Consider the following 23489-nt stretch of genomic DNA (forward strand, 5'->3'; position numbering starts at 1 on the left):
GCTGCAGCCGGATGGAGGTGTGGCTAGCAGCGAGGGTTGTCTGCGTCCATCGCGCAGACCTTCCCCGACTGTCAGAGATCAGAACTCTAATTCCCGGTATACAGCAGGAAATTGGAAGCACCGGTAAGTGTGTGTGGGGTGGGGGAAGTGTTAAACGGGGGGAAAGACAGAAGGAAGACTGCTGCCCCGGTATACAGCAGGAAATTGGAAGCACCGGCAAGTGTGTGTGTGTGGGGGGGAGTGTTAAATGGGGGCATAGGGCATTTCTGGAGGCAGAGTGCTCTATGAAATGCCTTTTAACCCCCTGAACACCACTCTGCCTTATCCCTCCCTATATGCCACTCTGCCCCATAATATGCCTTTTAACCCCCTAAATGCCAGAGTGGCATATAGGGGTATAAGGCATTTCTGGAGGCAGAGTGGCACATAGGGGGTTAAAATTCATATCATGGGGCACAGTGGCATATAGAGGGTTAAAAGGCATATCATGGGCCACAGTGCCATATTGGAGTGGCAAGCCTGGGGGCAGATGTCCGTAACTGGGGGGCAGGTTGGAAAATACAAGGAAATAAAAACAAAAAAATATTTTTCTCAATCATAGCTTTTATTAAAAAATGTAATAGTTTACATGAATTAACATTTACTGGTAAAACTTTTTTCCTATAGGGTCGTCTTATATTCAGGCTTTTTCTTTTTTTCCTAAATTAATATTCAGATTTTGGGGGGTCGTCTTATAATCAGGGTCGTCTTATAATCGAGCAAATATGGTATTTATTTGGCAAAAAAAAAACATTTACTGAATGCGTTACCTTGTTTTGGCATATTTGGTGGACTGCTCTTGAATGGACATCTGGAATCACTGCCACACTGGAACCCACATTTAGGTCAAAAATTTCTAATGTACGGTCACTTCCAGCTGACAGTACAATATCTGAAAGATTTGTGTTCAGGACAAAAATAGCTTAAAAATTCCAACTTTTTCATGGAGTACATGGAATCATAATAGTCATAATAATAGTCGCCTGGTGTTCCAAGCATCATGTAAAATTGAAGACTTCATTTTACTCTGCATACCTGGGAACTCTCCAGGTTTGATCCGGAGATCTCCGGGTAAAGCACCGGTTCTCTGAGCCAACACCCAAATTCTCCGGGTCCCCGCCCATTTGCCCTTAAAATGGGGATATTTCAGCAGGCGCTCCCACAGCTGATGTCAGTGGGCAGTCCTGGCCGCTCCCCACAAGGTATACAAAAAACAAAATACTGTCTGCGCTTCTCACCCTAATAAAGTTGGCAACAAATATATAAACATAATATAAATTTATATTATGTTTATATATTTGTTGCCAACTTTATTAGGGTGAGAAGCGCAGACAGTATTTTGTTTTTTGTATACATTGTACAGCCAACACACTGTATTTGCAGCATACTCACACTGTTTGGTAGGCCTCATATTATACATTTGTATTATTTGAGCCTGAGACTAGCTTAGCGCACCGACATTTTTTCTTTTCCGCTCCCCACAAGGGAAAGCTCCGGGTAGCCAGAGTGAAGAAGTTCCCAGGTAGGCTTACTCTGTTATGTTGAGTACTGCTATAATATAGACCGATAAAACTCTAGACCTACTGTACTTGTTACTCTGGTCACTTGCTTGTATGTTTTACTGCTGCTGAACTAAACAGCTAAAATGTTGTCACCCACTTAGACCTTTCTTATGTTGTCTTTTGTTGAATGTTTTTGATTCACCATTATTTTTCATTGTGTTGTTCTCTTTAATTTCTTCTAGTCTATCCTTATTCACTGTTATTATTACGTGTTTATACTTTCTTTTAACAGCAATGACAGTTAAATAACTAAAGAACACACCATGATTTTATTCTTAATATCTATTTTAAAAAGAAATCATATGACTAAGATAAACCTTATTTTGGCATCTTGATTTCTCTGCAAAAAAAGTCCAAAATCTTCTTTTCAGCTACAAAGTTTTTGAAGTAGTTAATTCAATGTATCTTTTTTTTCTTATCAACAACCCTTTGAATTAGCTGATAATAGGAGTCATACACAATAAAAAGAATTAACACAACAAAAAGGATACAGGAATAAAAGTCGTTTACAGAAGAAAGTCCAGTGATCTCCATTGCTGTCGCCATTTGAAACTTCTGAATTGTTTCACATACATTTTTTTTCATATAACTAAAAGGAAAACAAATTACAAAACAAATGATATAAGCATCTGCATGTAACTAAGTTAATTAAAATATTTATAAATTGGTGTTATTAGGTGAGATTTTATTTCTACTTCACACTTGGAGAACATCCATAGTCAATAGTAAATGTTTTTCAGGAAAAAAAAAATGTCTGATGTCTATATCTTGGATGAAAGAGGTGAGAAAGGATATGTAATATAAACATTTAAATACATAAAGAGATTAAGCATAAGATAAATGTTTTCACACAAAAAAAATAAATCACATTTTGTCCTGAAACATCCAAGGAAAAAGGGTCATGAAAGATATTTTATCTCTGTAATTCAGAATGTACAATTCAGCATTTGTTTTCATTATGTGGAACAGCTAGTACAAAAACATTGTTCTACGAAGAAGAGAAACATGTGAAATTGGTGAGATAAAGTACAAAGTATAATGATGTTTTAATTTATTTTGGATAATGAAACCTAGTCATTCACAATTTGTTTGCAAAACAAGAGCACAGCATTCCTTCTTATTAATCAAAATATCCAAAAGAAACCTTGAAACAAGTATATGATAGAAACAAGTGTACAATATTCTGGTAAATTCAGGGAAACCAGTCAAAAAGAACAATGTTCTCTTTCTACAAGCCCTATGTCTATTACCTGTGAATATACCGTATTTGCTCGATTATAAGACGACCCCCCAAATCTGAATATTAATTTAGGAAAAAAAAAGAAAAAGCCTGAATATAAGACGACCCTATAGGAAAAATGTTTTACCAGTAAATGTTAATTCATCTAAACTTTTTTTTTTTTAAATAAAAGCTATGATTTGAGAAAAATATTTTGGTTTTATTTCCTTCTATTTTCCAACCTGCCCCCCAGTTATGCACATCTGCCCCAGAAATGCCTTATACCCCCTATATGCCACTGTGCCCCATATGCCTTTTAACCCTCTAAATGCCACTGTGCCCCATGATATGCCTTTTAACCCTATATGTCACTGTGCCCCATGATATGCCTTTTGACCCCCTATGTGCCACTCTGCCTGCAGAAATGCCTTATACCCCTATATGCCACTCTGGCATTTAGAGGGTTAAAAGGCATATTATGGGGAAGGGTGGCATATAGGGAGGTTTAAATAATTCAGGAGAAGAGTGGCGTATAGAGGGTTAAAAAGGCATTTCTGGAGGCAGAGTGGCATTAAGGGGGTTAAAAGGCATTTCACAGAGCACTCTGCCTCCAGAAATGCCTTATGTCCCCCATTTAACACTCCCCCGCTGGGGCAGCGTGTAGATCCCACGCACTTACGCTGCAACTGGAAGGAGGCATGGCTAGCAGCGGGGGTTGTCTGCGTCCATCGCGCAGACCTTCCCCGACTGTCAGCGATCAGAGTTCCCCGCACTGGTGGATCCAGGTCCCCTGCAGCTGTGGGGGATCTGGATCTTAGTCGTCTCATAGTCAGACCTATTTGAGGTCTGATTATAAGACGACCCCGATTATAAGACAAGGGGTATTTTTCAGAGCATTTGCTCTGAAAAAAACCTCGTCTTATAATCGAGCAAATACGGTATTATACTAGCATATAAACCTGTTATTAATATGATTTGCACTTTTTTCTTTTCTCTCCTATTCTTGGATCTCTCTATTCATCCTTCTTCTGCTCTTTCTCTTTCTTATGTCTCTCCAACTCTTTTTTATCTCTCTGTCTTTTTCCTCTCTGCATTAAAGGTTTTATCTATACCTTTAATGCAGAGTTTATATGTGAATTCCAATTTATATATGTCACGGACTGGGTCCAAACAGATGACTGAAAGGACCCAGCGCACCCGATGATTGTATGCAGGAGTCACAGTGCAGTAGTGGAGTTTGGACAGGGCCTGGTTGCAGGGTGACCACACTCACCCAGGAGTTGAGCACCTAGGGTTGTGCAGCCAAACACCAGCGCCCTGATATGGCAGCAGATGAAGTCCAGAATGAAGAGAGGTGATATCCCGCAGGCATCCTGGAGCAGGCATGAAGCATATCATTAGAATCACGTGCAGGATGCTGCAGGCTGGGAGTATGAAAGCTAAGCAAAGGGTATAGCAGAAACATAACAAGCAAGGGAGAGGGAGACCAGGCACGAAACATAACCAGACAAGACATACATGTTACAGGGCACGACAGTGAACCAGACAAGGAATAAACATTACTAGACAAGATATACATGATACAGGGCACAACAAAGGACAGGGAACAAGGCAAGGAACACAGGGGAAGGAGTGAGGAGCCGGAATCCTCGGACGCTTCTCCTTTAAGCAAGGATAGGCCATATAAACTAGGACATAGGGAGAGGAGAGAGGAACCAGAATCCTCAGATGATACAAGGAAGAAGGGCAAAGGTACATAAGAGACAAACAAACATGAATACAGGAACTAGCCTAGAACTGATTGATAACAATTGGAGATTCCGTCACATCATATGGCCATAGTATGCTTAGCCCACCACTACACCAAAGTACTCCAATGACGGTGGGTCCTAACGCTAATCCCTGCTGACAGTGGTACGAAACAAACCAAACATGTAAACCAAACACATAGCACTGAGACATACCTTTAGACTGAAGACTGAGACAAATAGAACACACAGGTGGGGCACACCTTATAAAGGAAACAGAGCTGAAGCAAAGAGCTGAAGCAGAAGCAAGGAATGGTAGATCAGAACAAAGCAAAAGGAAATCCAGGAATGGATCGAAGAAAAACAGGGAAACTGAAACAAGACAGATATGCAGCTCCGCAGCCTGGGCAGAACGTGACAATATACACCTGCAAAGCTGGGTTTTGTGTTATTCTGTTGATCCGTATCTGCTATGTTTCCATACATCATTCAGTTGATCAATACCTGGAGTGCTGTTTCCATGTGTTGTTTATTTGATCTATACCTTCAGTGTTGAGTTTACATGTGATTTCCAGTTGATCTATACCTGGAATGCTGGGTTTGTGTTTTCTGTTGGTTTATACCTGCAATGCTATGTTTCCATACATTATTTATGTATACCTGCGAATACAAGTTTTTTTTGTCTTATTCAGTTGCATGTGCTGTTTCCATGTGTTGTTTATTTGATCTATACCTGAACTACAGGGTGTAAGTAAAAGAGCGGTATGGTTTAGTGAATGAGGGGACAAAGGGACTCTGGGGACGATTACAGTGGAGAGGACCGCTCAATGTCACGGTGCAGCCAGAAGGACTGACTCTCACCGTCTTCCCCTGATCTGCAGTCAGTGTAGCAAATATATATTTGTATATGGTGTGCTAGCGTTGGGAGTGATTGCATGCAAGGGAGCATTGAGCGCGGCCCAAGGAAATGCTTGGGTAGGGTCCAATTTTTTCACTATAAAATATATTGGCAACAGGGTCTAATATTTATATATATATTGGCAGCAGGGGCAAATATTTATATATATATATATATATTGGCAGCAGGGGCAAATATTTATATATGTTTTAATAGCAGGGGCTAATATTTATTTATATATTGGCAGCAGGGTCTAAAATGTATTCATATATTGGCAGCAGGGTCTAATATTAATATATATTGGCTGCAGGGGATAATATTAATATATATCAGAAGCAGGGACTAATAATATATTTCGGCAGCAGGGGCTAATATTAATATATATCAGCAGCAGGGGCTAATATTAATATATATCGGCAGCAGGGGCTAATATTTTTATATATATATATATATATATTGGCAGCAGGGGCTAATATTAATATTTATTGGCAGCAGGGTCTAGTATTTATATTCATATTGGCATCAGGGTCTAATATTTATATATATATATATATATATATATATATATATATATATAGGCAGCAGGGTCTAATATTAATATATATTGGCTGCAGGGGCTATTATCAATAAATATTGATTGCAGGGGCTAATAGTTATATATATTGGCTGCAGGGGCTAATATTAATATATATAGGCAGTAGGGGCTAATATTAATATATATCAGCAGCAGGGGCTAATATTAATATATATCGGCAGCAGGGGCTAATATTTATATGTCCTGATTAAAGTCTAATAAATAGACTGAAACGTTGATTGGAAAACTGCAGTTTCTGGAGTGATTATTTATATTTATATATATATATAGGCAGCAGGGTCTAATATTAATATATATTGGCTGCAGGGGCTATTATCAATATATATTGGCAGCAGGGGCTAATATTAAAGAATGAAAAATAACTGCCAGTTCAGCTGTTATTTTGAAATCATATTTCAATCACGGTCTTTACTTCAAAGAGATAAGTACATATTATGTAGTTAAAAATGCACGTCTAATGCATATATATATATATATATATATATATATATTGTATATGTACTGTTTTATAATTGGCTCCCCTACTTTGGTCCCTGGCCCCTCATGTGCCCCCCCTAAATATGAAAGCTGGAGAAGCCACTGCTCTCTATCTTCCTTCCTTGTCCTTGTGGGAATTGAAATGCTCGATGGGGTAGGGACCAAATTAGAATGCAGCATGTTCACTTTGATTGGACCTCACTTTAAGCCCCAACCAGTGTGACTGATGATTCCCAGGGTGACATATATATTAGATTGGCCAAATAAGGTAAAGCTATTTTAACCCCTTAAGGCAGGGCTCGACAAATCCCAGGTGTTTGTGAGCCAAACCGGTGGCCGAAACACATCTTCGGCAAAATGCCGAAATTTAAAAAAAACGCCAAAAATAATCCCCACAGGGGCCGCACTGCTTAACTGTGTGTCTTACTGTGCAAGCAGCGTCTCTTGTGCTGGCCGCAGGAAGCAGGAAGCCAGAGGAGTAACATGAATTAATCTCATGTCACATGACTGCTCCATTCCTCCTCCCAGTGGGCGGGACAAGAGAAGTTTGTGCAGAGAGAGAATCAGCAGGGTCTCTATGGAAGTCTGTGTGTGAGAGATCTGCAGTGCAGGTAAGGGGGTGAAGGAGGGTGTATGAATGAGTATATGAATGAGTGTGTGATAGCATGGTTGTGTGAGTGGGGGGAGGAGCATGGCACAGGGGCTCTAAGGGATGTGCTGCCTCAATACACGGGGGGGGGGGGGGCAGCAAGCCAGGTTTCAGCATGTACTCTTATCATGCCAAGTCAGCCAGTACATGCTGGAACCTGGGAATGTCTGGGCAGGACTGTGATTGCTGAGTGCTGGGGCAAAGTGTGAGTGCTGGGGCCAGGTGTGAGTGCAGGGCAAAGTGTGAGTGCAGGGCAAAGTGTGAGTGCAGGGACAAAGTGCTGGGGCAAAGTGAGGGCTGGATTAAAGTGTGAGACTGTGGGTGCAGGGCAAAGTGTGAGTGCAGGGCAAAGTGTGAGTGCTGGGGCAAAAAAGTCCTGGCTCCTAACTTTTTTAGCTGGCTCCTAGATTTAAAACAAATTTGTCAAGCCCTGCCTTAAGGACCAGGCTGTTTTTTACCTTTTGTACCCTTTGGGACCGAGGCTGTTTTAACACTTTTGCGGTGCTCGTGTTTAGATGTAATTTTCTACTCACTCATTTAGGGTACCCACACAAGTAATATATTGTTTTCTTCAGATACCATTGTTTCGATCATATTATCTAATTTCCTGCTAAATAGATTCTACTATTTGTCCTGAGTTTAGAAATACCCAATGTTTTTATTTTTTTTGCTTTTTTCTGCAAGTTATTGGGCAATAAGTACAAGTAGCATTTTGCTATATCAAAACCATTTTTTCCAAATCTGGTAATTCTTCCCCCATGTGCTATTTCGGGTATCTTTGAAGCCAACCAATGCAATTTACCCCATCAAACCATATATATTTTTAAAAACTAGACACCTCTAAGTATTTCAAATGCTGGTATTTTAACCCTTTCCTCTCACTAATTCTAATTTTTTGTATGTTTTTTTATCACTAAAATTGCACTTCAGGTATGGATTTACAGCTCCTGGTATACATCACTATCAAACAACACCCCAATATGTGTTCAGCAACATCTCCCAAGTACAGTGATACCCCTCATGCATGGGTTTGTCTCGTTGTTTGGGAGGTAAAACGCCACATTTAGTAAGTGCCTATTTTTTGGAACTTTTATATCTGGTCCTACTGCCCCCATGTCCTAATAGGGCCATCTTTGAAGCCGGCTAATTCAATTTACCCCATCAAACCGTATATATTTTTGAAAACTAGACACCCCAAGGTATTTCAAATGGTAGTATTTTAACCCTTTCCATGCATGAGACTCTACCACCAGCCTTTGCCAAAGTTTGTGGTAGTAATTTTTTTGTATTTTTTTCACACAAATTGTAGTTTGGGTATAAATTTATAGCTCCAGGTGTACATCACTATCAAACAATACCCCAATGTTTGTTCAGCAACATCTCTCGAGTACTGTGATACCACATGCATGGCGGTTAAAAGGCCACATTTGGGAAGTGTGCTTTTTTTGTCCCCATTTTGGTTAGTCTGTGCCTATGCCCTATCTTGAGCCCGGCCACTCCAATTTACCATTCATTTTTTTAAAATTAGACACCCCCTGGGTATTTAAAAAAAATGCTTTTACTTTAACTCTTTCCATGTCCAGATCTTTGGGAAGATACAGCGCAGGTTTAGCACTTGCTCATAATAATAAACTTTATTTTTGTATTTTATTAATTTTATTCTTTTTGGACTATTTTTTTTATATTTTCCTGGAACTAGATGTTTGTTTTTTAATCTTTTTTTTCCATATTTTTTGTTTTAATATCTTTTTAAATATTTTTCTAATCACATTGTGATTAGAAAGCTGAGCTCCATTTAGTACCTGTATTCAACCTGCAAGTGGAGCCAGAGTTCTGTAGAGGGTCTGGAGACCCTCTGGCGAACTTTTCCAACTCTGTTATTTTTTTTACAGGATGCGCCGCCATTTTGCCAGTGGCAAAATCACTCGCAGTGGCGGTTGTGACAGCTGTCCGGAGTAAGTAACTGGTAAGAATTTCATTATACTTATGCTCCAGTATAACTACCATACTGTGGATGAATCCATAAGTACCGGGTTTAACATGTTTATTAATAGCACTTGAGGGTCCAGAACTCAGTATCACATTCAATCTTAACAAAGTCAAACATATGCATCTTACAAAAATGTATTATGATATGAGTTTAACTGTATGGGCTGAAATAATTGTCATCCAAAGTTTAGCTTATAAAACAGCTGTCATTTATCGTTTCTTATTTCACTTTCTTAAGTCTTAAATCTTATCTAAATATTTTGTGACTCAAATCCAGGGACTGAATAAACGAAACACAATATTTGTGTAATTTCAAGAGATCATAAATGCTTTTCTCAGCAAGACTATACCCAAAAATAATCAGAATTGCCAACTTTAATGCATGTCCTTTGTGTCTAAATTTTTTGACATTAAAAGTGCAGTTTCTAGTCTAAAAATGTGATGGATGCATTGTATAATATTTCCACTGCCATTATATGTATCCTAAACATTTTTGTCGAATGAATAATCACTGCTATTGGTGGGTGTGATAGAGGAAAACTGCTGGTGAAGGATTTGAATATCATCCACAATGAAGCCAACATCATTCTCACCTATGCCTCACCTAGGTGTGTATATCAAATTTAGTTCCAGTAGGGTTCTCCCTGGTTTTTGATAGTCTACAAGGTACAAACTGTGTCCTTTTCAAATGCTCACAAGGCTAAAAAAATTTAATCCAAAGACCTACAGATCTCACGGACCTCACATCATCCACTTTTATCACAATAGGGATCACCTAAGACTTTGTCAACACACCCTGTTTTGGATTGATGAGAACTATTCATCATGAAATAGAAACATAAGTGCACATTTTAAGTACATAAGGAAGTCATCAACTCCTATATAACTGCTTCTCACTTGTAGAAAAAATATATTTCCATATTTTTGTAGTTAATTTCTTAGAAAATATTCCAAACTATTATGGAACATCAAATAATATAGTTCTAAAATGTATAAATTCTGGGATAAACTAAATAAGCAAATTTGTTAAAGATTTTACCTTTATTGGCTAATTGTCCACATTACATAGCAGTTTCTAGAGATTGCATAGGTCTCTTCCTCTTTTCAATCCTAAATGACATTGAAAGCTTGCAATCCAATGCAATTTAGTTAGCCAATAAGGATTTATTCTTAACTAAATTTGATTACTACGTTTACATGTTTAACATGGTTAATATATATTATTTTTCTTATTGTCTGATGTAGAAGCCACATCTCAAGAAAATAGTCTTGTGTCCACCATTTTGTGCTAAATTTAAAATAAAGCCATTATTGTTACACACACAAAACTGCACACAAAATTTAGCAATTTTAGCAACTGAGATATCACACATGGATATATTTGAAATGTATCCAGGCATTGCTTAACAACAAAATATACCACATGAATCAAAATGTGCCATTTAGTGGGTTCACTGGAAATAAAATATCATCAAAATGTCCTAGGAAAACATTCAAGAAAGACAAAACATTTGTTCAACAATTAAGTCCTAAAAATACTGAAATAATCGATCATACTGGCATAAGCACATTTATGCTAAGTTTGACCACAGTTGATGATATACTTATTTCCCCATAAGTTTCCTTTTTCTACATGTAACAGATAACATAAGCCACAAGTGACTATTTGTACCATAAAAGCCATTAAACCACGTATTTCCGTAAGCATGCATGGAAAAAATGGCTTTGAAAGTCTAATATTAAAATTGCTACTAGAAAAAAAATGTTTTACGGGAACTTCAAAAATAACAGTATTTGCAAATGTATTTTTTCTGGTTGGTTTATTTGTGGGTAAACTTCACAAGAAAGAATGTAAGGCCTATTTTTAGCCATCTTTTCATTTTGAAAACACACTCAATTTAATTTAATTGTTGTCACTTATGCTAAATACCCTCCAGGCACAACCCTATTCAGGGCCGGTCTTAGCAGCTGGGATCCGAATCTGATGTCCAATGTGGACAGTTTACTAGGGGCAGCTCACCATATTGGAACAAAAATCCCTGTGCCCCTTTTCGTCCCAACTTCCCTTCTTTCTAAATGATTGGAATGTTTTGTGCAAACAGATAATAATTGTGTCAATACCTAATGCTATCTAAAAATAACAACAGAGGTGTCAAAGAGTATTCTTGTCTGAGGTTTCTTCTGTCTAAGACCCATCCTGACCCTACTGCATTCAAATAAGGTAGGGCTTGCAGTTCCATTGAAACATTTCAAAAATCCAAACCAATATTAACCTGGTATACATTTTAAGATTGTACAGTTTTGTGGAATATGATGCCATTAGGGCTGCAACTAACGATTATTTTAATAATCGATTAGTTGGCCGATTATTTTTTCGATTAATTGATTAATCGGATAAAAAATGCAAATTTTTTTCAATTTAAAATAATGTAATAAAAAACGTACAATTTACACTTTCATCTCTTTATTGCAATGGCCGCTCTCTATTCACCTTCTTATTTTACTGACATAATAATAAAAGCTACCCAAACATGGTGTTTCTCAAACTAGGTTTGATTACAAAGATATTAGTAAATATTAATTCATATGTTAACTATTTTTCATATTTAATAAAAACTATGAGAAAAAAGCCTTGTTTAAAATTTTTTTTATTTACCAAACTGCCCCCGGTTATGCACATCTGACCGCATGTGCGCATCGTGCAGACCCCCACTGGCTGACAGAGGATCATCCTCTCTGTCAGCCGATGGGGGTCTGCATCGCACAGACAGCCTCCGTTTCTCACCTTCACTTACGCTGAGGCTTCTATGAAGTCAGTAACGGAGCCGGGTAGAGAGGCAGAGTGATGTATGGGAGGGGGGAGGAGTCAGAGGGGTGTATGGGAGGGGGAGAGAGACGGAGGTGAGAGACCGGCCGACAGTGAGGGGAATCCAGGTCCCCTGGAGCGTTGAGGGGGATCTGGATTCTTGTATTATAATCCGATCTCTGTTTGAGGTCGGATTATATAAAGAGAGGAGTTTTTCAGAGCATCGTTGACAACGATTTTCATTATCGATTTTATCGATTAGTTGTTTCAGCCCTAGATGCCACCGTATAAAACAATAAATAATAATAATAAGCCAAGACAGCCCATGCTTTTCCTAAAGAGAAATTTAATATAATTGAATTATAGGCCTGTTAGTTTAACTTCTGTTGTGTGTAAACTGTTTGAGGGTTTCCTAAGAGATGATATTTTGGAGTATCTCAATGAAAATAAGTGTATGACTCCATATCAGCATGGGTTTACAAGGGATCGGTCCTGTCAAACTAACCTGATCAGCTTTCATGAGGAGGTGAGCTCAAGACTGGATCGGGGTGAATCGCTGGATGTCGTATATCTTGATTTTTCCAAAGCATTTGATACGGTGCCACATAAAAGGCTCGTACATAAAATGAGAATGCTTGGGCTGGGGGAGAATGTGTGTATGTGGGTAAGTAACTGGCTCAGTGATAGGAAACAGGGTGGTTATTAATGGTACATACTCTGAGTGGGTGACTGTTGCTAGTGGGGTACCACAGGGGTCAGTTTTGGGTCCTATTCTTTTTAATATATTTATTAATGACCTTGTAGAGGGATTGCATAGTAAAGTATCAATCTTTGCAGACGATACTAAGCTCTGTAACGTGGTTAACACAATAGAGGACAGCGCACGATTACAAATGGATCTGCATAGGTTGGAGGCTTGGGCTGGGATGTGGCAGATGAGGTTCAACACAGATAAATGTAAGGTTATGCACATGGGGAAGAAAAATCCAGGCTGGGAATATGTATTAAATGGGAAAACACTGGGGACGACTGACATGGAAAAGGACTTAGGAGTTTTAGTTAACAGTAAATTTACCTGTAGCGACCAGTGTCAGGCAGCTGCTGCTAAGGGAAATAAAATCATGGGGTGCATCAAAAGGGGCCTAGATGCCCACGACAAGGAAATAATTCTACCCCTGTACAAGTCACTAGTCAGACCACACATGGAATACTGTGTACAGTACTGGGCACCAGTGTACAAGAAAGATATAGTGGAGCTGGAGAGGGTTCAAAGACGGGCAACCAGAGTAATAAGGGGAATGGGAGGACTACAGTACCCAGAAAGATTATCAGAATTGGGGTTATTTAGTTTGGAAAAAAGACGGCTTAGGGGGGACTTAATAACTATGTATAAATATATAAGGGGACAGTACAGAGATCACTCCCAGGACCTATTTATACCCAGGACTGTATCTATAACAAGGGGACATCCTCTACGGCTGGAGGAAAGAAGGTTTCTACACCAGCACAGACGGGGGTTCTTTACAGTAAGAGCGGTGAGATTATGGAACTCTCTGCCAGAGGAAGTGGTGATGGTAAACTCAATAAAAGAGTTCAAAAGGAGCCTGGACGTGTTTCTTGAAAGCAATAATATTACAAGTTATGGATATTAGATTAATAGGGACAGAACGTTGATCCAGGGATTTATTCTGATTGCCATATTTGGAGTCGGGAAGGAATTTTCCCCCTGGTATGGGGCAATTGGCATCTGCTTCATAAGGGTTTTTTGCCTTCCTCTGGATCAACACAGTAGGGACACAATATGTATATAGGTTGAACTTGATGGACTTTGGTCTTTTTTCAACCTTATGAACTATGTTACTATGTTACTATGAATCAAAGAATGCTTACATTTAGCCTACTTTGGCTATTCTAGAAAATATCCAAATCGGTTTAGGGTCTGCTCATTTAGAAAGTCCTTATGTATAAAAATATTTTAGAAAAGGCAAAAGAAATAAAAGTTTATTTTCACTGGGGTAAAAGGAAAATGTAAAGCAATTCTGAAACAGTAGTAGATTGTGGAATAGTGTTTTTTCGCATTATCCTCTAGTTCAATTCGCCATATTGGTAATCTGATATTATTCTATCCGCTACACCCCATCACCATTATTTACAATGATCCTGTCCCTAGAGCAATTTAATTAATTAATGGAAGACTGTCATGCTCAGTCAGGTAGAATAAATTTGATATACGAGTACTTGGCATAACTTTGTGACAAATATGACAAAAGATCCATTAAAGTACACATATCTTATGGCTCATGTACTGTAGAATTCAGGTTTTTTGAAAACATTCTTAATTTGAGTTGGAATGAATACCAAAGAGGCATGTCCAATAATTATTTTATTGTTTTATATGCATATAGCTTGTGATGTTTCCTGATATATGTGTGTGTGCATTCAGTCTTCCACATATATCCACAATGATATAGTATGGGAGAAAGACACATGGGATTTCTGCAAGACTGAAATAAACTTCATGAACATGACACAACGTAACATTACAGTCAATAAACTGGATTTTAGTATTGTACAGGAAGAGTATCTTAATCTTGACACATCCTTTGGTGTGTGTGTCCTCTCTAAAATTGGCCAGCAGCCAGGTACTATTGAATGATGGAGAACGATAGGAATGTGAGCCAGAACTGAGCTTAAACTATTTTGGTCACTGTGATGGGGTGTATAAAACCTTCCCCCTAACAAGGCACCAAGGGTTTAATGTCGCCAAACAAGGGTGGGGGGTCGGGCATTTACAATTCTGTCTGCAGTGCACAGGTAGGGCTGCACATGTGGATCAGGGAAACTAACCACTTGGGTTTAAAAGGTGCTGCAGTACTGATCCTGGGGAGGCCAGTGTGAGAAGTTTCCAGGTTGGGACTGGAGGCTACTTGAAGAACATGTATGGAAGTGAGTTAGTTACCTGCCTATGTGTAAAGAGAATTGTTTTTTTTCTTTTGTTTGCTGTTAATTAACAAACTGTGAGTTAAGAGACTTTTTACACATATACATGCGTTCACATGGGTTATTTTTTCAAACAAAAACCCATCTCTATAACACAAAGCATCTCCTCTTCTGTCCCCCATTCCCATTCCCCCCACCACTCTACTCAATGCTCTTTACAATTCTTCAGCATCTGGTGAAGAGAGTTGGTTTTTACTATTCTTTGTCCACAACACTCCATGTGAAAGTGTTTCTATACACAAACTTACTTTTCCTCTTCATCAGGTTACAAAGCTCCATTGTTTTCAAGCCTTCTTTGCATGTATTAGCGATTGTTAATATACACAGCACAGCTCATTAAAAATGCTAGGGCTGGCAAATGTTAAAAGCAAAATTCAATTTTTTTTTAGACAGGTGAAGCATAGAAAACTTTTCAGCACAATCTTATGTGTCAATTAACATAATCAAACTACCATTTGGCATATTTTTTTATTTAGACCATGAAGTACATGTACCACATGTTGAGAATAATCAGTCTAAACCACTGCTACCATTAACCAACATACCTTATCTGCGTTATGGCCAGGATGCTTACTGCCAACTAATTTATATTGAAAGTATAGCCAGCAACCCTGGAACCTCATACATCCGTTAGACAGGATTAGGATGGAGTTTCCTCCTCCTTTCTTTTATTCCTTCTTGTCTTTTTGTTTGCATTCTGCGTGCATTTTTGCTTTTGCATGGAAATATTTATTTTTTTATAATTTGTAAACATGAAAAAAATGCAATAAAACTTGAAATGTCAAATACCGTTTTATTTCATCCTTGCAGTCATCCAGGGAATACTTCAGAAGTTGAAACTCTGCTCCAGACGACAACAAAATAAATTTATCCATGTAGTAAAACTGGGGGAAGCGAACAGACTTAGAAAATATTTCCTTCCCCTGAAATAGGAGCAAAAGAAAGTTATTCAAACCAAAACTTTCTGGTCTAAAAAATAAACAACCATTTTTCCGTTAAAACTTAATAAAACAAAAAACTCTCACAATTGAAACAGACCACTTAATTAAAAGTTTACAATCACATTTATAGTTAAGAACAAGAAATATTTTTTTTGAAGAAAGAGCTTATTTCCAGCCACATAAAAAAGTAACTTGGATTTTTTTGTGCACGATTCTTTGTTGTTGTTATGAATTTTACAGTTGGCTTAGTGATGTTAATATCTTGAATGCTTTTTTTAATTTAAAATTTCCAATTTTTTTTCTTGTATCTTCAATGCTCTCCTACAAACAACTGCCTTAAAGCCAATGGCTTTCTCACTTTTATCAGAAATGACTTAAGGATTTTAACATGTATAGCACTGAGTAACCAACAAAGTACCTGAAGGAATGTTTTCTAAGGATGAATAATGTAAAGATATGAGGTTATCTCTGATATGAGTTTCAGAGGCTTAGACTAAGAGGTAGGTAGGTAAGTTGAACAGCCTTCAATCAGATGTGGTACAGTGATCAAATTTAACTATGCACAGGATATGTATAAGGCTACCCTGAATTCAAGACTAAGTGCTGAATAAGGTTTAGGATTTTTATAGCTGAAGAAATTGGCAGAATAGGCCAAATGGTTCTTATCTGCCATCTAAATGTTTCCCATATTAGACTATAACCCTAGTCCTGCCCTTCTGTAAACCATCCTCAACATACCTCGGACATGGAATAAAATGTCAAGCATCCAAGCTGGACTGTACATCAAAATTGGCCCTGGTACTTTAAGGCCTGTGGCCAGGGCCGGCCCTACAATGGGGCCGACTGGGGCAATTGCCCCAGGCGGCACTTCAGAAGGTTTTTTTTTGTTTTTTTTGAAGCGGAGGAGAGAGAGAGGGGCACCGAGTGATTTTCGCTTACCCGCTCGGCGCCCCTCTCTCTCTCCTCTGCGGCGAGTTTCCCTGTTCGGTCTCGGTGCCGGCTTGTAATGCAGTGACGCGAATTTCCGGCGCTCAGCATTACAAGCCGGCACCGTGGCAGCACAGGGAGACTCGCCGCAGGGGGCGGCGGGGGGCGGCATTTTAAACTTCGCCCCAGGCGGCGTTAAGTCTTCGGCCGGCCCTGCCTGTGGCCAATAAAATGATGCAGCTGGGTGTATCCAGATGAGGACGCTCACTAAAGGATGGGATCTGGTGAACAAGCAGCTAAAAAGGTGCACTGGCCCACTGAGCATTTTCCTAGTTTTTCTGATTGCCAGTCTGGGCAAAGTAAGCATTACTTCTCAACTGTAAAATACTTGCATACCGCTCAGTTAAACTACTGGCATTTGAAATACCCATAGGGTGTCTAGTTTTCAAAAATGTATGGTTTGATGGGGTAAATTGACCAGATTCAAAGATGTCCCAAATAGGACATGGGTGCAATAGGAAAAAAAGGGTTGGAAAAAAAATGGGTTTAAAATAGCAATATGCTACTTGTACTTATTGCCCCATAACTTGCAAATAAAACTCAGGGCCCACTTTAGAATCTAGTTAGCAGTTTTTTTGTGAGTAAAAGATTTTTCAAATAAAGTCAGAAAAAGTGTTTTTTCTTCCAATTTTCCACCATATTTTATTTTATTTATTTTTTAGTAAATTAGAACTAAAAAACAATATATTTGGTGGGTGCACCAAATGAGAGAGAAGAAAATTACAGCAACACTGCAAAAATGTTAAAACCATTGTCACAAAGGGTACAGAAAATAAAAAACTAACCCAGTGCTTAAGGGGCTATAGACCTGAAAAGGATCTCTGGTCAAAAAAATAAAGATGTTTATAAAAATATGGGGTTTTTTTTTTTACATTTAATTCATATTAAATAAAAGACTATACAAAAGAAAGTGGTATGCAAAGAAAGCCTTATCTGTCCTTGAAGAAACAAAACATAATTTGCGTGAGTACAGTAAACAAAGAAAAGGAGACTAATGGTTGAAGAAAGATAAGGTAAAGATGGCAAAAAAGCTCTGGTCACAAAGGTGTTAAAAGTATTAACCAATATATATATATGCACAAATACATTTCATATGCAGTGCTTAACAAAGCAAATATATTTGGTGTGCACTACTTGGCTAAATCCATTTGAATTTTAATAGTTTTTTCCTGGTAACCTGCCACTTCTAATTGGGATAAAATGGTGTGTTGTTACTGGCACTGGGATACCCCCTTTTCAAAAGTTAGCCAATGCCAACTAAAAAGCTTACCGTACTTCCTCTCGGGCTGACATCTACATCAGACAGAGAGAAAGCAGGATACGTTTCATAGGGAATTGTTAGCTCAAGTGAAGAAAGGTCCAGGCGGACCAAAAGCGTCGAGCAAACTAGGCAATGTATCTAACAGATACAATGATGTCTAAATCCATGCTGTTAACGAAGCAGCAGTAGCCATCAATTGTGTTTTACAGTAACGATATGCTGTTCGTATCTGATGTCAAACCCAGTGCAGAATCACTGTAGAAAGGCAAAAGTCTTGAATTTTGGAGGATATATACATATTTTACTAATCCAGAAAATCGGTATTGTTTAAACAAAGCTTTAGCATTCAAACGTTAACCTAACCATGTCTATCAATGTTATAATTGTGTGGGTATGTTAAATTTCGCAAATGTTTTGTGATGAGGCAAATTCCAAAGATAAATTCCAAGGATAAACCAATGTCAGGAAAAACTGAGACTGGGTGAAAAATAAATGTACTGGAATCATACTGATGGCGCCCATTGGTCTGCAAATGTAGGCACATGATTTCAAATCTAGTCTGTAATAACCATATTTAATTTTATAACTACCGTATTTCCCCATGAATAAGACGCTCTTATTACTTGTTCTAGTTTCTTTAAATTATTCAAGACCACCTACCCTTTCCTCTAGCAAAGCCCAGTGTTTTTACAAGAAACATTACACATTGTGTCATTGATTAGCAGGCTAGGACTGCATTACTGGGTACATCAGGTTCATTTAATTATTGCAAGGAGAATGTACAGAATTACAAAAACTCCAGCAATAAATCGGCCTTTTTTCTTTACGGAGAATTGGACCAATATCGTTAAAGCAATCCTGCCAGCTTCTCCACCTAGAACTAAAGGCAATACACAGATATGATATCAAGCAAAATGTTGCCAGTAAAATACAATTTATTTACCAGAACTAATGCAGGGTCTGCATTCCTAGCATTCCAGATCCTCACTGTTCTGTCTTCAGAAGAAGAAACCAGCAAGTTCCTATCATGACTCCAAGACAATCCATTAACTGCTCTATCATGACCTACGACAAAGAGATAAAATATTAATCTGTAATATTAACATCCACGTAGAAGACATTGAGGTTTATTCACTAAGGGCTTTCTGTTGGCTCAATAATAGCCCTAAGATAAAACACAGGAGGATTTGCAACTCAAATTGACTATTATATTTAAAAAGGTACAGTTTATCACTGACATACTCAAGACTCTTGCTGAAAGGTGTAGGCAACCAGAGAGGTTACTAATAATATAGTAATTTTGATACAGTGATCAGATCACAATATCAACTAAAACTAAACTAAAAATATTTAAACACCAATGTTCTCTTTTTTAATTAAGGGCTTAATCATTTTCATATTTCCGTTCTTGCCCCAGAGTAGAGCCTTGAAAGATTATCTCTCTGTAAAAAGCTGTAAATTGTTGGTTTGTTAGGCTTGTTTTATTTTAATGTTTATGTCGATGTGCCATAGCAATGGAATCAAATTATTTGGCACAATGTGTGTGAAGAATGTAAGTGATAAAAATGTTTTGCAATAACTGAATCATTTAAGCTTTAGCACTGTGATAAAAAAAAAAAAAAACGGTCTCTGTGACCTTTTTACTTCCAGAATGTCTATCTGTGATGGGCATTAGACAATGCTGACTGTTTAACCCTTTATGTTTGGGTAGAAAACTCAGATCAGACTTGCAATGTATGTATGATGGAACAATACAATCATAGTTCAACAGAGAGAAAATAAATATTCCTAAATTAAATATGTATTATGCAAGGATACTCAAGTCTTTCTTGTAGTGCCGTGAATAGCCTAATAGATCATTAGCTTGCAAGAGTAGGGCCCTCTTCCCAATAGGTACCAGTTTGTCTTAACTTAGAATTTTTAGTCTCCTCTATTGTATTAGCGGTACACAATCAACTGGCACTTTATAAATAAAATGTAATGTAAAATAATAGGAGGAACTCACTGGGGTCCTTAGATACTTTACTATTGTACACAGTATGTATATGCATCAGTATATTTCTTCATACATGACTTCAAAAGTCTGAAATATACAGTACCTGTAAAAACAACCGGATCCCCATTTAGACTGGAACTGAACACCATTAAAGATTTGTCAGCTAATCCACATGCCAGTTTCTGTCCGTCTCCTTAAACAGAAATAAACAAGTACATATGATATAAATAATTGTGCCCAACCAATAACTGCACCCAATGTAACAATCTGTTCCTAACAAAAGTATGTACGTCTATGGTGGATCAAAAGCCTTTGTTTTTCGGCTTGTGATTTACTAGTACTTGTTACCAGTAGAATAAGTATATAAGCATCATGATCTGTAAAACATTTCAAGCATTTCATTGAAAGAGTACTTATCTTATTTCATGGATCTAGTAAACCTACTACATATTATACTATCATATACTATATACTATTATACTGTATATACTATTATACTTTTATATTATACTATACTATTATATTGCTTTCACAACCTGGTTATGTAGATATAAGATATAAAGGCAAGCAGAATGCTGTTGTAGAATGACTTCCCATGGAATGTGAGCATATCCACCAAGAACACAATGTAACCATCTAGTGTAGTTTTATCCTCAGATAATCTCTTACCAATCAAGAAATGCTTCTAATGATAGCACTATGTTATTCAAAATTGAACAGATTAAGTTGCTCGTTCATGAAATTAGCTCTAGGAAAAGCATACAAATCCATCAGTTTAATACTTATTTTGTAAAACATCTCAAGCCTTTAATTAAAGTGTAGTCTATACTTCCTTATTTCATGGATCTAGTTATAGCACAAAGAGAACCTGAGGATAAAACACCAATATATGTATATAGCACAGTTTGAATGGGCACACTTTCGTAACCTGGATATGAGTAAGATGTAATGACAAGCAGGATGCCTTCCTATGGAATGTGAGCATATCCACAAAGAACACAATGCAACCATCTAGTGCAGTTTTAACCTCAGATAAACCCTTACCAATCATAGAACGCTTCAAATGATAGCAATATGTTTTTCTAAAAGACTGAACATATTACATTGCCCATTAATGGAACTAGCTCTAAGAGGAGCATACTTAAAGAGAAAAAACTGAGCTGACTTAACCATCTGTTTGGTTTTTTTTACCATAATAAGTCAAAATATAGCTTTTTTTTAACAAGGTCTAAAATGCCCTTTCACTTTAAAAATAAACGAATACTAAATTTTGGGAAAAACATCCCAGTTTGGAGCAGTGGAGAAATACCGTAGAATGTTAGGGGAGGAGGTACATGAATAAGCTAGAATACCCTAACTGTAATTACCCTTGAAGGCACATATTCAAGTCAGTTGAAACAAAAATGTTACACTTCTCACTCTTCCTGTCCCCCCCAGGGCAGGAATTTGTCTTTCTAATCCAATAGTTGATACCTTAGCTCAGACCTGGGCAAAGCACGGCCCGCGGGCCACATCCGGCCCGCTGAATAGCTCGGACCGGCCCGCAAAGAGTGTCCTGGTGACTCACCAATGAGTCCGGTGTCCCCCCCCGCCCCGGTCACTTACCTTAAACTCCTGTGTTGGAAGCGTTTGTCTCGGGTGCCGGCGCTTTACGCTGGGCGCCGGCATATGACGTCAGACGCCGGCGATCAGCAGTGAAGCGCCGGCGCCCGAGACAAACGCCTCACGCTTCCAACACAGGAGTTTAAGGTAAGTGACCGGGGCGGGGGGGGAGATCCTGAGAAGGGGGGGTTAGGGAGTTAGAGGGGAGATACTGAGAAGGGGGGGTTAGGGAGTTAGAGGGGAGATACTGAGAAGGGGGGTTAGGGAGGGAGGTCTTACTGTGTGTGTGTGTCTTACTGTGTTTGTGTGTGTGTGTCTTACTGTGTTTGTGTGTGTGTGTCTTACTGTGTGTGTGTGTCTTACTGTGTCTGTGTGTGTCTCACTGTGTCTGTGTGTGTCTTACTGTGTCTGTGTGTGTCTTACTGTGTCTGTGTGTGTCTCACTGTGTCTGTGTGTGTCTTACTGTGTCTGTGTGTGTCTCACTGTGTCTGTGTGTGTCTTACTGTGTCTGTGTGTGTCTTACTGTGTCTGTGTGTGTCTCACTGTGTCTGTGTGTGTCTTACTGTGTCTGTGTGTGTCTTACTGTGTCTGTGTGTGTCTCACTGTGTCTGTGTGTATCTTACTGTGTCTGTGTGTGTCTCACTGTGTCTGTGTGTGTCTTACTGTGTCTGTGTGTGTCTTACTGTGTCTGTGTGTGTCTCACTGTGTCTGTGTGTGTCTTACTGTGTCTGTGTGTGTCTTACTGCGTGTGTCTTACTGTGTTCATAGCTTATTCAGTTATTGTAATAAATATTTTAGCCCATTTTTTAGCTCAAAATATTTTTTCCTTTTTTTTCTCCTCTAAAATCTAGGTGCGTCTTATCAGCAGGTGCGTCTTATAGAGCGAAAAATACGATATGCACTCCGAAGCCTTGTTCATTTTGTTCACTTCTGTGCTGTGCTAATAGTTATTCAGGCCTTACTTATTCAAGCACCTCTACCAATGACGTAGGCTTGAATAACTTTATTAAACAGCACATAAGTTAACAAAATGGACAAGGCTTCGGAGTTTGTAGTTTGTAGAGGTCTGGCCCTCTAAAACCATTCCAATTTCTCATGTGGCCCCATGGGAAAATTAATTGCCCACCCCTGCCTTAGCTAGTGGGCCTGCTGAGGGAACTTCTAAAATCACAGTTTGCTGTAGGACTGCTCTCTTATACTGAATGGATTCTCAGAATGGACAGATTGGGGATATGATGTCATCTAAAGGCCCTATCAGAGAAGGCAGGATCAGTGCTACAGAAATCTGGGCCGACTATGACACATATCTTCACAAGAAAGTCCTCCTCTCTCACCTCTCTGTATCTCAGGGCCGTACAGAGCTGCACCAGCTACTGTTCAGCTTCTGAATTACACAGGTCTCCAGGAACTACAAGGGACCAAAACATTAAGTGTCATAACAATGGGCTTCGTGACCAGAACATGAATTTCAAGGGATTCAGCTTAGTTGTGTTTATATATGTGGATGTTAGGTTTTTAGATTTATTGCTCTCAGGGGCAAAGATTAATTTCTGTGCAATTTCTGATCAAAGACCATGACTTTAATTTAAGAGGTCTACTGGAAACAAAGAAAAGCTTATCAGAATTTATTTTCTTCTGTGTTCATCTGCCACACTCTGCATGACCTACCTAACCTTACTTAACCTATTAGGGTACATACATAGTTGAACAAAATATAAAA

The 23489-nt window shown here is 38.4% G+C and overlaps 1 protein-coding gene across 1 annotated transcript in view; it reads right to left on the reverse strand.

Annotated features, from left to right (window-relative positions):
- The window catches only part of LOC149275602 (WD repeat-containing protein 27-like), a 203375-nt gene that overhangs the window by 157409 nt on the left and 22477 nt on the right, over nt 1-23489 (reverse strand). Inside the window, exons 18-22 of the mRNA XM_089504538.1 lie at nt 20271-20360; nt 19115-19236; nt 15772-15905; nt 2093-2190; nt 810-931 (exon numbers count right to left, since the gene is read on the reverse strand). Of these exons, the coding sequence (XP_089360664.1) occupies nt 810-931; nt 2093-2190; nt 15772-15905; nt 19115-19236; nt 20271-20360 (566 nt within the window). The remainder of the gene's footprint in view (nt 1-809; nt 932-2092; nt 2191-15771; nt 15906-19114; nt 19237-20270; nt 20361-23489) is intronic.

This window comes from Sceloporus occidentalis, unplaced genomic scaffold (assembly GCF_023333645.1).
Source record: "Sceloporus occidentalis isolate IW3139 unplaced genomic scaffold, rSceOcc1.0.p SCAF_277, whole genome shotgun sequence".
NCBI classification, from domain to species: Eukaryota; Metazoa; Chordata; class Lepidosauria; order Squamata; family Phrynosomatidae; genus Sceloporus; species Sceloporus occidentalis.